This window comes from Paramormyrops kingsleyae, chromosome 14 (genome assembly GCF_048594095.1).
Source record: "Paramormyrops kingsleyae isolate MSU_618 chromosome 14, PKINGS_0.4, whole genome shotgun sequence".
NCBI classification, from domain to species: domain Eukaryota; kingdom Metazoa; phylum Chordata; class Actinopteri; order Osteoglossiformes; family Mormyridae; genus Paramormyrops; species Paramormyrops kingsleyae.
Genome location: NC_132810.1, coordinates 5508372 through 5522113, shown reverse-complemented (window position 1 = coordinate 5522113; position 13742 = coordinate 5508372). Strand labels below are relative to the sequence as shown.

General features: G+C 45.1%; 2 protein-coding genes and 1 long non-coding RNA gene across 5 annotated transcripts in view; 2 read left to right on the top strand and 1 right to left on the bottom strand.

Annotated features, from left to right (window-relative positions):
• Window positions 1-619: 619 nt before the first annotated feature.
• jkamp (jnk1/mapk8 associated membrane protein) lies at window positions 620-4108 on the top strand. 3 transcript variants are annotated; one of them, XM_023825492.2, is made up of 7 exons: window positions 620-855; window positions 1095-1174; window positions 1315-1469; window positions 1661-1756; window positions 2116-2297; window positions 2686-2762; window positions 2886-4108. In XM_023825492.2, exons 1-7 carry the CDS (start codon window positions 852-854, stop codon window positions 3102-3104), a joined length of 813 nt encoding a protein of 270 aa, XP_023681260.1. In that variant the 5' UTR covers window positions 620-851; the 3' UTR covers window positions 3105-4108. The 3 variants fall into 3 exon arrangements, with proteins under 3 accessions (XP_023681260.1, XP_023681258.1, XP_023681257.1); XM_023825490.2 differs by having other exon boundaries at window positions 621-808; window positions 1550-1756; XM_023825489.2 differs by having other exon boundaries at window positions 621-855; window positions 1550-1756.
• A 224-nt stretch (window positions 4109-4332) lies between these two features.
• ccdc175 (coiled-coil domain containing 175) lies at window positions 4333-13512 on the bottom strand. Its single transcript, XM_072699128.1, has 8 exons — window positions 13373-13512; window positions 13179-13264; window positions 6610-6766; window positions 6284-6363; window positions 5184-5291; window positions 4963-5065; window positions 4699-4742; window positions 4333-4601 (listed from the first exon to the last, which is right to left on the bottom strand). The coding sequence occupies exons 1-8, from the start codon at window positions 13437-13439 to the stop codon at window positions 4428-4430; spliced, it is 819 nt and encodes a 272-aa protein (XP_072555229.1). The 5' UTR covers window positions 13440-13512; the 3' UTR covers window positions 4333-4427.
• The window catches only part of LOC111851067 (uncharacterized), a 38313-nt gene continuing 35962 nt past the window's right edge, over window positions 11392-13742 (top strand). Inside the window, exons 1-2 of the long non-coding RNA XR_002839935.2 lie at window positions 11392-11573; window positions 12830-12920. This is a non-coding gene — a long non-coding RNA (uncharacterized lncRNA). The remainder of the gene's footprint in view (window positions 11574-12829; window positions 12921-13742) is intronic.

The following is a 13742-nucleotide window of genomic DNA, read 5'->3' as shown; positions in this document are numbered from 1 at the left end:
AGTGAGTCCAGCCGCTCCAACTGTGGGTCCGGAGTGTTATAACATATTCATTTAATTACATTTTTATAAAAGCTTCTCACTTCCTAACGTGAAAGCTCTAGAGGACATTGAGGCACGTTCTGAAAGCCTGCTTTTACACCTGAAGGTTTCAAATGTATAACTAGGAGGCCCCTCCCATGAATCCCATGTACAGACCCTATTTACCAAATATGAGTCATTCGTTAACTGTCATGGAAGGACCTTACATTAAAAATATCTACATTTTATACTGGACTCTGAACGATTTACCTTTCCCTTAAATCATTTAAAACTCATGCATTATTTATAAGGACAGAAAAAGCCCACCTCCCAGCGTTATAGTTAACAGTAAATAAAAATAAATAGGCTTAATTTATTAAACTGTTTTCCGTACCTAGTAAATTTAGACATGCTTTAGAGAATGCATTTTTTTATGTTAAGGGGATAAAATGTAGGAAATAAAAACATTGATCTTAAACATTGATCATAGATCTTAATAAAATATCGACTGAACTAATGGGTTGTCCAGCTTTCGTTGACTTCTTCTAACGCCGAAAGTGAGACGTCTGGAACGCTTTTAAGACCCTATTCGGCTTCCGTCGGAGAGCAGCATGTATCATGTGACTTCATAGCGTAGCTACACAGACGCGTATTCTTTAACCCCGATCGTTAGACCAGTGCCATTGGGGCTCTGCGCGCTTACGTAAAATTTACTAAGTACGTTTCGGGGCTTCCGTTTTTAATTCGTCTGGCGATGAGCTGAGCAAGAAAATCCACAAAGTTCCCTGTGGTTTGTTTGATTTAATTACGTTGGCCTTAAGAAACGATATAATATGGGTACGTGTGTTTGGCTCCTGATGTAGGTGATGTCAGAAGATGCGCGTCGAGCTAACTTTTCGTTCCCCAAAAGCGTCCAGCTAACCTGACGTGTGATCTTGTCGGATAGCTGTTACTGGTGTGCTGTGGAGTTAGCATATGCTAGCGCAGAAGTCGGTGTTTTTGAGCTGCAGTGTCGTATTTAAAAGCTGTCCTGCCGGACGCATCGTATTTCTCTTTAACCGTGTTTCTCTTCGCAGCTGTAGTCATGAGTTCAACATGCCCGGGTTTGTACTGTGGAAAGACGCTGATAAACGGCTCCTTTGAGAGCGAGTGCGGGGTGAGTGGCTACCCTGGGATAAAATGAGCTGTGTAGTAATAACCTTTATTTCTTGACCTGTAGTGTGCATGTAAAGTACTGTGAAAAGGTGCTTCGGTGAGGGCCGTAATCGGAATGTAATCGGGTTGGTTCTTTGAAAGGTGTGTCCTCGGGGGGAGAGGACCAACCTTCAGAAGATTTGTGAGAAGTGCACCGAGTCGCCGGAGCTGTATGACTGGCTGTACCTGGGCTTCATGGCCATGCTGCCGCTCGTGTTGCACTGGTTCTTCATCGAGTGGTACTCAGGAAAGAAGAGGTAGGGCCGGGCTGTTCTGGCATGCACAAGCTGCGCCCTCTTGCTGGTGCTGATAATGAGCCTGCCGCTTCTTCTCACAGCTCCAGCGCGCTGTTTCAGCATGTGACTGCTCTTCTGGAATGTGGGGTTGCCGCCGTGGTGACCCTGCTGGTGAACGACCCAGTGGGTCAACTATCCATCCGGTCCTGCAGGGTCCAGATGCTGTCGGACTGGTACACGATGCTGTATAACCCCAGCCCGGACTATGTCACCACCCTGCATTGTACCCAGGAGGCAGTTTTTCCACTGTGAGAGGCCCTGTTTCTGCACCTCAACACCCACCATCTTTTGATCTGCCTAAACATATGAAACAATTCTGACTTCATCAGGAAAGATTCCTCTTGTGCGTTTCCCTCGTCCTTGTGATACCTGCTTCTTGGGTTCCTGATAAAATCTTGTTAATACAATTTAGCAAGACTTCATCAGGAAATGGTTTTACCTCCTCGCTGGAATTTGTAATATACTGGCAAGTAGCGTTTGATGCAGGTATCACAAAACACAAAAACGCTTATTTACCAAGCTGAATGAGGTGAATTTTGTAACAATTCCTTGTGTAAATAGGACAAGCATTCTGAACAACACCCCTTCTCTCCATGTTTGTGCTCAGGTACACTATTGTGCTGATATACTACGCTTTCTGTCTGGTCCTGATGATGCTTCTGAGGCCACTCCTGGTCAAGAAGATCGCGTGTGGCTTGGGAAAGTCGGACCGCTTCAAGAGCATCTATGCTGCCCTTTACTTCTTCCCCATCCTTACGGTCCTGCAGGCTGTGGGTGGTGGTCTGCTTTGTAAGTGCGAGCGGTGCTGTGGGTGGTGGTCTGCTTTGTGAGTGCGAGCGGTGCTGGGGGTGGTGGTCTGCTTTGTGAGTGCGAGCGGTGCTGGGGGTGGCGGTCTGCTTTGTGAGTGCGAGCGGTGCTGTGGGTGGCGGTCTGCTTTGTGAGTGCGAGCGGTGCTGTGGGTGGCGGTCTGCTTTGTGAGTGAGAGCGGTGCTGGGGGCGGTGGTGGTCTGCTTTGTGAGTGAGAGCAGTGCTGGGGGCGGTGGTGGTCTGCTTTGTGAGTGCGAGCGGTGCTGGGGGTGGTGGTGGTCTGCTTTGTGAGTGCGAGCGGTGCCGTGGACGACTGCGATCCGCAAAGCCGCGCTTAAGCTAATGGGGACCCTCCTCTCGTGTCTTTCAGACTACGCTTTCCCGTACATCATCCTGGTCTTGTCCTTGGTCACCTTGGCCGTCTACATGTCCGCCTCTGAAATACAGGTAGGAAACTTTCCGCTGTTTCTATTGTTAAGATGTTAATCGAGTTTGCTGTCATTGCTCATGTTCGGCAGGTAAATTTGAGAATCCTTGTCCTCCTCTTCCTTCTCCTTCCCCTTTCCTCAGTCTTTCAAAAACCTTGTTGCTAAGAAGAAGAGGCTGGTGGTGCTGTTCAGCCATTGGCTGCTGCACGCCTACGGCATCATCTCCATCTCCCGGCTGGACAAGCTGGAGCAGGACCTGCCGCTGCTGGCCCTGGTCCCTGGCCCCGCCCTCTTTTACCTGCTCACTTCCAAGTTCACGGAGCCCAACAGGATTCTGTCCGAAGGGGGCAGCGGGCACTGAAAAGGGGCCAGCCATCCCAAACTTGTAGTGTGCCCTCCAGCTCCTGGCGATGCATAAATATCCCCCTGCCCACGGTGGGCATGGCCCCATCTGTGCCCTGGCCGCACGGGGGGGAGAACAGGTGACACTGGCATTGCACGCTCTTCCTTCCGCTCACCCTGTGCCATGACACAGTCAGAACTGTAGGGCTCTTTTACATTCCTCTCTCAAGGACAGAGTTAAGTTCTGTGTGTGTGTGTGTGTGTGTGTATATATATATAAATAGATGTATGTATGTACAAAATAGAGTTTATATGTGTATCTGAAGTACTGTAAGGTGAGGGACGTAGTGCACGTGCATGTCTCTGCTCACGGTGGAGTTGGAGTCTTTCGTCGACGTTGATAAATTTGTCTTGAAAATGTCTTTTTGAAGTAGTCTGGTTCTGGTTTTTTGTCTCTTTTTAATCGACTGTGGACTAGTCCTCGTTCTGATGGAATTGTCTAACCTGTGAGACAGCAGTGCTGCTCCTGCACCGTTCCTCAAGGCTGATGTTGGATCCGTTTGGTAACGTGGGCTGGAATCTGTGTATGGGACTCGCTAATGCCACAGAATCGACATGCCAAGACGCTTTACTGTTCACACTGACTCACAGGTGTGTGTGTGCACGCAGACTGACATAGGGAGCGTAACACGATGGCTAGATACTGGATAAAACTGAATTTGCAATAGTTGCGTGTGTGGAATACTGACACAAGTACTGCTGGATGTAACCTTTGGTGCATAAGAACAGCAGCATGACCTAGGTGTTTGCCTCTCTAACAATACGCTGTGTGCATGGTCTCTTTACATGACGTCGTCTTGTTCCCGCTGCTGCGTCTGATGTTTTGGTAACTAAAAATTTTTTCCTCTCTGAATGTTTAAATAAGAAAAAGTACGAGTTTACATAAGCATTTCTATTTATGATTTTAAAAAAGCGGGTTATCTTTAATATTTAAAGAAATAAAATTACTCTGCTATAACTGAAGGAGAGTTTCTCTTTTCTTGTTACTTTGTGTTAGTTTGTAAGTTTTGGCCCGAGTACTCAAACTGCAGCACCCTTGACCGTCCTAATAGAAATGTCTGGAGTTCTTATAGAACAGGGGTGGGGAACCTAATCCATGGGGGGCTAGTGTGGGTGTTGGTGTTTGGGATGACTTCAGTCGGTCAATAACAGTGGGTCCCCAGGACCGGATTTCAGAACCACTGCTTTATTATTAGCTGATTGTCTGTCCATGACATACTAATTCTATATGGTAGGGATCCTATTCTATGGTGTTAGGCTTCATGGTCATAACTCAATGCATTCAGATTGGCCAGGTATGTGATTTGCCTGCAGTACGTCTGAACAGGGAAGCTGCACCCTCGACCTCTACCCTCAGCTTGTCACCAAGCTCTTCAGCCTTGTGCTTCAACTCTTGCACCTTTAACCCAACCTGGTTGATGGCTTGGAGGACGGTCTGGTTGGTCTCTGCGTGTTCCTAAGGTAAAGTTGAGGGATTTGTGGTCAGGACCAGCAGGGGTGGCCATGAGGATGTTGCAGGTAGAGGACAGAAGCTGGAGAGCCATGATGCTTACCTCCGTGAGCAAGAGGTCTGTTTTCCAGGCATCCAGGACACATTCTATGGCAAGAAATGTCCACATGAGGTTATATAGGCATGACAGAAGATTTGTAGAATCAAAGTCAAAGGTATGGTGACTATATCTTCATAGGTTTGTAAGTTTGGTCACAGCTGAGCTGCATGTTGGGTCACTGCTCGCCGGTGTTCACTCATCCCAATTATGCAAGTTCTCAAGTTTGCACCCTTGAAAGAGTCTTTTGAAGTTGCTGCCAGGACTCACCGTGTAAGGATTGCAGCTCGCGCCGGAGGTGCGCTGCTTCTCTATTCCGCCTTTCTCTCTCTCTGTTGGTATTGCGTACGTCTGCCTTCATCTGCTTAATGTTCTGCAAAACCAAAATAGTTGGCAGTAATGCCAATAGCAGTATCTGCTGGCCTGTCCCCGCCCCTTATCTGAGCCGTGCGTCTTCTGACTGATCGCAGCCGGCTGTTCTCCAGGTTGACCTGTTCCAGCATCACGACATCCTCGTAGCTGCTCTTCTCCAGTGCTTGTGCTCTCAGCAGTTGCACATGTTGAGCGTTCAGCCTTTTCATCTTCCGTTTTACGTCCTCCTGCACGATAAAGTTCATGTACTGTTTTCTGCATGTTGGTATGTATTGCAGTGAGAAGATTCCGCAGATGCCCTCTTCAAGATTCTGCTTTTATCAGGTAATTTTCTTCCATTTAAAAAAACTCACCTATGATATAAATCATAGATCGGAACGATTCCTGTAAGTATAGTCCTCTCTTGGTTTATATGGAGAATATTCTTTATCCCTTTTTGTTTCGGCATGTACACTGTCTGGCCAAAAAAAAAGTTACCGTTTGAAATTAAATCAAGTACTTAAGAGCCAATGACTGCATCATTATTGCAGCTCAGCAACATTATGCAGCATTAAAGTGAAGTCAGCTGAGTACCTCAATCTCCTGAATGGCCGGGTTACCCCATCAATGGGCTTTTCCTCCCTAATGACACAGGCGTATTCCAGGACAAGAATTCATCAGATGATTCATCAGGCATGAATTGTCAAAGAGTGGTTCAGGGAGCATGAGGAACCATTTTCACACATGATTTGGCCACCGGGGTCTTGACCTTAACCCCATGAAGAGTTTCTGGGATGTGCGGTAGATGACTTTGTGGAGTGGTTCAACTCGCCTGTGATCAGTACAAGATTTTGGCAAAAAATGAATGCAAATCTGGATGGAAAACAATGTTGAGATGTTGCATAAGCACCCAGAAACAATGCCAATGTGCGCCATAATCAAACCTAATGGCAGTCCAATAGAATATTAAAGTTTGTGATGTTTTTTGGCCAGGCAGCGTATGTTCCTGTATATATGCCACTATACATTTACGTGTCTGTACACTCATTTGATGTACTTTGAAACCAATGCACAATTTCCATTACACAATCTCAATATTTTTATGTTGATGGAAATCTTGCTTAAGTTATGTTTAGATGTAACCCTTTAACCACTACGTGCATTCTATAAAAAATTAAAAGTTTGTTTACCAAGTGATGTGAAACGGATGTGTAGACATGCCAGTTAGAGAGGAACTCACCTTTGGATTTAAAAGTGCCTCCGTGTCCTCTGTCAGCTGCTGGACGGACTTCTCCAGCTGGCTTCTCTTGCAGTTCAACTCTGAAACCGTAACCCTACCATGAATCCCTTTACTACAGCACCGGTGGGCTCAGTGTGGACAGATTACCACAATGCCATCACTTGCTTTTCAGTGAATTCCCGAGGTATTCTGCCGGTCACCTGACCTGCAGCACGCCACGTGAACTCTGCATAGCACACCGATTCACTGAGAGCAAGGGGACGGGTGCAGATGGTGTAGAGATGTGAATAGCATGTGTCATGATAAGCAGTGCTGGGCTGCTGCACCTTCAAGGTGTGACCTCCAGGTCTGCCAGGCAGCCTGATCCATGTCCTGCTTGGCCTCCATGTCATGCTTGGCCTCCACCTCCTTCAGGACAGACTCTTGCACCCTTAGTTCCTCCTCTCTCTTCAGCAGCTTCTCTTCTACAGATTCAGCTTCTCTCTTAAGGAGTACATTAAATATGCACGTTTCAAATGCAGCCACCTACCCAACCTTGGGAAACATAATTGGATTCCTGTATTAGAAAAGACATTTATGCAGTAAACAAAATGTAATTAACAAACCAGTTCTGTCGTGAAATAAAGGCAAGTAAGTTTGGGTAGATTTCAGTCTGTATACAAATAGCACATGTTTTTAAATTTTTTTAACACCAGATAATGAGACGTTCCGGCTGGGAGGGGTATGGCAATAATGAGCAAGGAAGTAGCTTTATTTTTCTGTCTGAGCTCCATACCATCAATTCTTCTATTGCAGCAGTGCTGGAAGCTTGCATGTGTTCATATTGCTCCTCTGCTATCTCCAGGGTCTTGCTGAGGTCTTCACCTGAAGGTTCCATCAGCTGGTGCTCCTGGTGTTTGATTTTCTGATGTCACTTGTGTGTGTGTGTGTGTGTGTATATATATATATATACAGTGCTGTGGAAAAGTCTTAGGCAGTTAAAGAAAATGTTTATAGCAATTTATCCTGGTAGGAAATGTAGAATTGCTCAGAAAAAAAAAACTATCTAACATTTTGACATGAAAATTAACAACAACACAATCAAAAATGAACAAGAATTTAATCTGTTCTCCAAAAAGTTACTCATAAACTCTGCTTTGCTTCCCAAAACTCTCCTTAGGGGCACCTTAGCCATTCTGTGTTTTCGTTAAATTTCTCCATCAGTTCAATTAATTAATTACTTGATTTGTTAAATAACTCAATGGGGTTTTGTTTAGCCATACAAGGTGGGGTAGCGGCCGAGTGAAAAAATACATGGGTGTATTGAACAGTTACTGCAAATACTGTGGTGATTTTAGGTGACACAATTTGACAGACATCACAATATAGTTTTACATCTAGTGGTGGAAAGTTCAGGTCCAGAAAATACATATTACCAACCAGTTGAGTATAAAGACTCACAGAGTACTCAATTGGTTGGTTGAAACAAAATCTTGGTCTGGGTTTGTACATTCGGGACCAGTGGCCTGTACTACGAAGCAGGGTTGCTGGCTTATCAGGGTAACTTGTCGGATTTAAGGTAGTCTGGGCAAAATGTAAGTGAACGAATATGAAGTCCATTTAAACTATGGTACCTTAAATCCGACAAGTTACCCTGATAAGCCAGTAACCCCGCTTCGTAGTACAGGCCACTGAACTTTCTACTTCTGTTTACACCAACATGAAGATCACATAAACATAATTTTCTGCTGCCTAAGAGTCTTGCACAATACTGTATGTTCACGTTGAACATTTCTACTTCATGTAGTTACCATGGTGATCTGAATAGCTTGATGTATGTGCTTTTATTGGTGTGATACTGAGCTCTAGGGTACAGCTGTGGTAAGATATGAACCTCAAACCCATCAGTTTATCCTTTTCCATATGCATAGTTCATATACAGACAGCTGCCCACGTATGTGAGACCTGGGAAGAAGGTCTAACCTCTTCTTGTAGATCTGCCTGTTTCTTCCTGTTGGACTTGATGGCCTCAATGATCTCCCTCTCATGTTTCTCATCCGCTTTGTGCAAGTCTTCTGAAGATCTCCAGATCACATCTACTTGGCTTAGCACCGCCTCCCTAAGCCATAGAGCTGGGTGTGACATCTCAGTTGTGTCTTCATGGTACTTTCTAGGGACAAAAGGGCACCTGGACCTTTGTTTTCCAGCTGGTTTTCTAGCTCAGTGTTTCCCAATACCGTCCTTGGGGACCCACAGTCGGTCCAAGTTTTTGCTCCGGGAGCTGGTAGGGAGCAAAAACGTAGACTGTCTGTGGCTCCCCGAGGACTGGATTGGGAAACACTGCTCTAGCTCATCCACATTTGGATTCCACAGTTATTGTGAGGACAGTAATGAATTTATCATGAGATGGGCAATGACTAACTGTCCTCTGAGCACCTGTGAATCAGATTGAAAATCAGGATGGTGAACAGATCCCTGGGTCATGGGGATCGAAGGATGGAATGGGGCAGTTTTATTTATGCTTGAGTGTGAGGCACATTTTATCCAACACTGATAGTTGAATATTGAGATATACTATAACTGATACTTGTTTTAATTAGTTATAGATACATGCATGGTCTCGCATGAGTCCCTCATCTATTTTGGCCTCCTCGTATGCTTCTGAGAGTGAATCAGGTCAGACCTTTCGACCACTCACTGACAGTGTGAACTCCTGCTTCTGAGAACTGTCTGTTCTTTTAAAGGTCGCCTCTCTGCAGACGCCCTTTGATGGGTCGTTTTTAAAAGATCAATTTAACTAAAGAACAGAGGCTCCTGGCTCTGTCCAGAAATCGATTCTGTACACCTCAGACTCAAGGAACAAGGTTTGTGTTCTACATGTCGCCATCACTTTTACTCTTGTTTACCGCAACAATCATCTTTGTGCCAGTGTGTTGTCATCTTTTGAAGGAAGGATCTGCGGTATCGTGCAGCCAGGCCACAAAGCTGCTCCACAGTTACGCAAAGCTGACACACAGCATACTACTGTCAAGAGCAGGGTCACAGATGGGAATGTTTCTAACCTGTAACTGCTCCTGTAGGACCTGAGACTTCTCAAAAGTCCCCCACAATTCAGCCAGCTCCATATCGTGGAAATCCCTAATGGAGCAGGGGACTGAAAACCGGCAAAAACTGGAACTGGACTCTGCAGTGAATCATTAAAGACAATCGATGGAGTTCTGTGTGTAAAATCAGCCAAAGGAGGCATACTTCAGACTGCTGCACCTCTGCATGCGACTCCCCCAGCTGCCTCTCAAGGAGCTGAATCTTGGTGTCCAGCCTGGATATACTCCGCCCCATGTGGGTGATCTGCTGTGAAACAGTGAGCATAAGCACTGACTGTGTGATACCTGACCACAATGGGGGTAGGGAGTGGACTGTGCCCTAGATAAAATTGTGACCTTGAGATGACCTTTGTATCACACAGTGTTATGCTGGTCTGATGAGTCATGTTGGTTTTTTTTTTTACTTCTCCACAAGTAGGTGCTAAGCTTAACAGAATAAATACAGCTCTAGAAAAAAATTTACAGACCAGAGCAAAATTTTTATGTTTCACTCATTTCTCAATTTATGGCTATGCGCCTGTGAATAATATACATTATTTTTGCAAACTATAAGCTGGCCCTTCCCTGCTTCTCATTGATGAAGGGCATCTTCCTTGCTTCCAGGAACCTGTTACGATCCTGTCCTAGCAGTGCACTTCACACCACTTACTGTTTCCCATTCTTTTTGAAGGTCACTTGAGGTCATCCTCTGATTTATGAGGCACTGCTGGAAAAGTTGACGGTCATCTCCGGCATTAGACAGTTCCTTCTGCCCTCTACCTGGCTGGATTTTGGTGTCTTCTGCCTCACCTTATTCTTCTGTCCTGCTGAAGCTTTGAGCCTGGAAGCAGTCTGCCTGGCAGTGTAGTCTTCTGCCAGCTGAGCCAGGATTAAACCAGGATTTAAAAATGCAGATTTTTAATATAGAGTGGTTTCTTAATTCTTTCCAGAGCTGTATAGACAAACAGCATTCCAGTGTTTCTTTTTGGGTGGAGTGGAGGAATGGAGTGGCGAAATAAATTTTAACTTACAAATTAAGTTTAAAGGTTAAATTGTCGTTGATTCGACTAACAATGCGGTGATTAGCAAACGGGCGCTACACTAGCGAGCTCCTTACGTTTCCGCTCGCTAGCACGATCGCCTTCGGAAGTCACCCAGCATCTGAACATCAGTCCGTGATACTGCCGGCCTTTAACTCCCCCCTTTGCACAGTCTTGCGACTGAGTACATCGTTAACGTACGTGCTGTAAAGCGCCCACAACGAAGCCACACGCTGACTGCTGTTTTGCTGCTGATACGGCGCACGTTTTACTGTAAAGCAAACTAAAAAGTACTAATTAGCAAGGGGTTTGTTCATTTAAGACGATGTGCCCACGTCGAAATGAGGAAAGGCACTGGCTTTCAGTGGGAAGGAACTGATGTACATGCTGACCATACATAATTTAAAAACATTCGAGTTATCAGTTTTTCCAAATAATCAACTGAATTATTTAATTTACACCACTTTCCATATGGACTAAACCCTTAGTCCGTAATCCGCATGGTGACTATGGTGATATATCCAGGAGCAAATTAACCCTCAGGCACTAGGGACGTGAATATTCTGAGAATCGATTCTAATGTTAAAATATCGATATTAACCTGTTAATATATATTTTTATATATTTTATTTTAACAGCAGGATATGAACTACTACAAGGCAGGGCTGCTCCCTGCCAAGTTTTATCGTCAGGGTTGCTCCAACACCGAATATCAATATCGGCGATGACAGCTTTGGATCTAATCGGATCGAAAGGAAGATCAGCAGTATTGTCCATCCCTACCAGGTATGCTGCGCTCATACCGCCTGTGCTTTTTAGCGGGTGAAATCACCTACGTTCCCAACCCAGTCCTTAGGGACCCCAGACAGTCCACATTTTTGCTCCCTCTCAGCTCCCAGCCAATCAAGAACACCAAACACCTGGTGCAGGTGTTGAGAGATGGAGGGAGCAAAAATGTGGACTGTCTGGGGTCCCTAAGGACTGGGTTGGGAACTACTACCATATAGAGAATAGACCATGTGTCCTCTTGCGCAACTATGCCGATGTAAAACACATCACTGCACTGAGCTCCTGCAGTTTTGTTCTGTTCGCTTTTCAGCGTTTATCTAAAATAACGTGGAGGTATGTTTGTGTGGAAAGCATATAATTACGCGCAATCAAGATCAGACACTACCGCTTACCCTGTTTGTAAGTGTTGGCTTCCGTTCAGTAAACTTGCATCTTATTTGAACCATACAGTCTTTCAGATCTTCCTGAGCTTTTTTTGCTTGACCAATTTGCTTCCTTAAGCTCTGAATTTTTTTATTGGTGTCGTTGGTAAATATTTGCTTGCTTGCTTTCTGTGACCGGTTATAGTGTGACTGTTTGATAGCATCTTCGTGGCTAGGTTTCATAAACGCTACCTCTTTCCTGTAAGAAAACACGCAAAGTTAATGTATAAGCTCGTTACTTCACGGCGTCTCTGCAGGTTATACGCCGGCCCAGCCGCTTCTGGTCACAAGTGCTTTTTTACTTCAAAGGCTTCGGTCAAATTTTGTTCTGTCAATCACACGATATTTCTAGGGTTAAACTTAGTTTTTACCGGAGCCACATTGTGAACACGTCTACTATGCATGAGAACTTTACTGTATAATAGGCTACGTATAAAATATTTTAAGAAAGGACATGTGTGTTTAATATAATAGGCAGGGGCGTAGATTTAGGGTGGACGGAGGGGATGTGTCCCCACCAATATCCTCCGACCATTGAAATGTCCCCACCAATAATTTAATCCACTTAAAAAAAAAAAAACAATCGTGCTGTCAACATTAACCTAGACACGCAGAAAGGCATAAATCACGTTCTCTCCTTGAGTCCTCCCGCCCCCAAAACACATATGAACATTTTGATTGGCTGTGCATTTCCCTGCTATCATGTGAGAGGCTGTGGCTGCGTTCAGATACAAGCAGCGCCAAATGCAGTGGATTTTTTTCCCCGTGCAAGAAGGTGTGTTGGGTGACACGTGAGGATGGCGGCAGCAAAAAAAAAGAAGCTGGACATAAGAAGCTTTTTTTTCAAAGAAAAGTGTAAGTCACTTCAAGTTCGCTAGTGAATCCATCAAAGTCTATCAAAGTAACGACAACAGTTAACGTTAATGCTAGTGGGGTTTTGACATTACACTATTCCTTAATTTAACTTAATGAATTGCATTTCGAGTGGATTGATATCAATCGAAGCATTGCTAGTGTTAATGTAAAGTGATTTTGCATTTTGCAGCATATTAAAAAAACATGCATTCCGTGGACGGAGTTGGGGTGGCGGGGTGGGTGGGGCAGGGGATGGGGGGGGGGGTGGAGTCATAGGTCCCCACCAATGTCCAGAGCAAATCTACGCCCTTGATAATAGGCCCAATATAATGAACAATGTATGCTATTTATCATATCTCTCGCCTTTTCTCCATGTAGGCCTACTCGATGTCCTGCGCTGCGTCCTGTATCTCCGCCTGCAACGCATCTATAAAGTCCACATCGGTGTTTCTCGCTGCGGCACAGAAAGGTAAATTATTAATCAGATAAACTGTTGGACCTTTAATAGGAGACTGGATTCACATCATGCACATGGTTCTGGATGCCCTGGTGTCTGCATATATGGGAAAACGCACCTGATCGTGCGTTGCAGTTGCGAAAACCGCACAGCATTAATTCACACGTCACACAGACCAGATTAATGGGCTGCATTTTTGCGCTTGCGTATGACGGTGATTAGGGTGGAAAGGACTGGGGCATCGGTGGGGAAGAAGGGGGCTCACATTACCAGCTCTTTCAGGGTGGCTGATATTTTCTTCAGGTGGCGGCTGACCTCCTCCCCGATCGAAACCCTTTCGCTTTGCAGTTTTTTGTCTGGAGGCATGAGCGCTGCCTCAGTTCGATCAAATAAACTGACACCATCATGCAAAGCACAATTTATTAGGTATGCATTTAATGTCTAACCGGCCAACGCGTACTCACCCAACTCACATAAATGTTCCACTACAACCAGGACCGTTGGCCGTCCGGACAGCAACCTTGACGCCATGTGGCGAGTTTACAGATTATATTTTATATTTTTCCGATCGGGAACGCTGCACGCGGTCGTCCTCGAGAGCGAATCAATGTTTGGTTGTCCTGGTAACTGGTTCACGCCCCCACCGCATTTAGATTTACCTCTTGTGACTGAAGGAGCGTCACCAGCGATTTATGAAGGAGGGAGGTATGCCTTTTCTGTTGGAAATGGCTCATATTATGTAATTAATCAGTGTATTTTTATTTGAGGGAGCTAAAGCACCCACAGAACAGCCATAGCAATGCCAGTACTGCTGATGCCATCCCCAGTAACAAA

Bases quoted from the DNA above. Each gene is read 5' to 3' on its own strand.
- jkamp (XM_023825489.2), top strand. The intron at 1,175-1,314 runs GTGAGTGGCTAC...GTTCTTTGAAAG, and splicing joins CCTTTGAGAGCGAGTGCGGG to GTGTGTCCTCGGGGGGAGAG. The intron at 1,470-1,549 runs GTAGGGCCGGGC...TTCTTCTCACAG, and splicing joins TGGTACTCAGGAAAGAAGAG to CTCCAGCGCGCTGTTTCAGC.
- ccdc175 (XM_072699128.1), bottom strand. From the start codon at position 13,439: ATGGCGTCAAGGTTGCTGTCCGGACGGCCAACGGTCCTGGTTGTAGTG. The intron at 5,292-6,283 runs GTGAGTTCCTCT...TTTATCGTGCAG, and splicing joins AGGCACTTTTAAATCCAAAG to GAGGACGTAAAACGGAAGAT. The intron at 4,602-4,698 runs GTAAGCATCATG...ACTTTACCTTAG, and splicing joins CAGACCTCTTGCTCACGGAG to GAACACGCAGAGACCAACCA.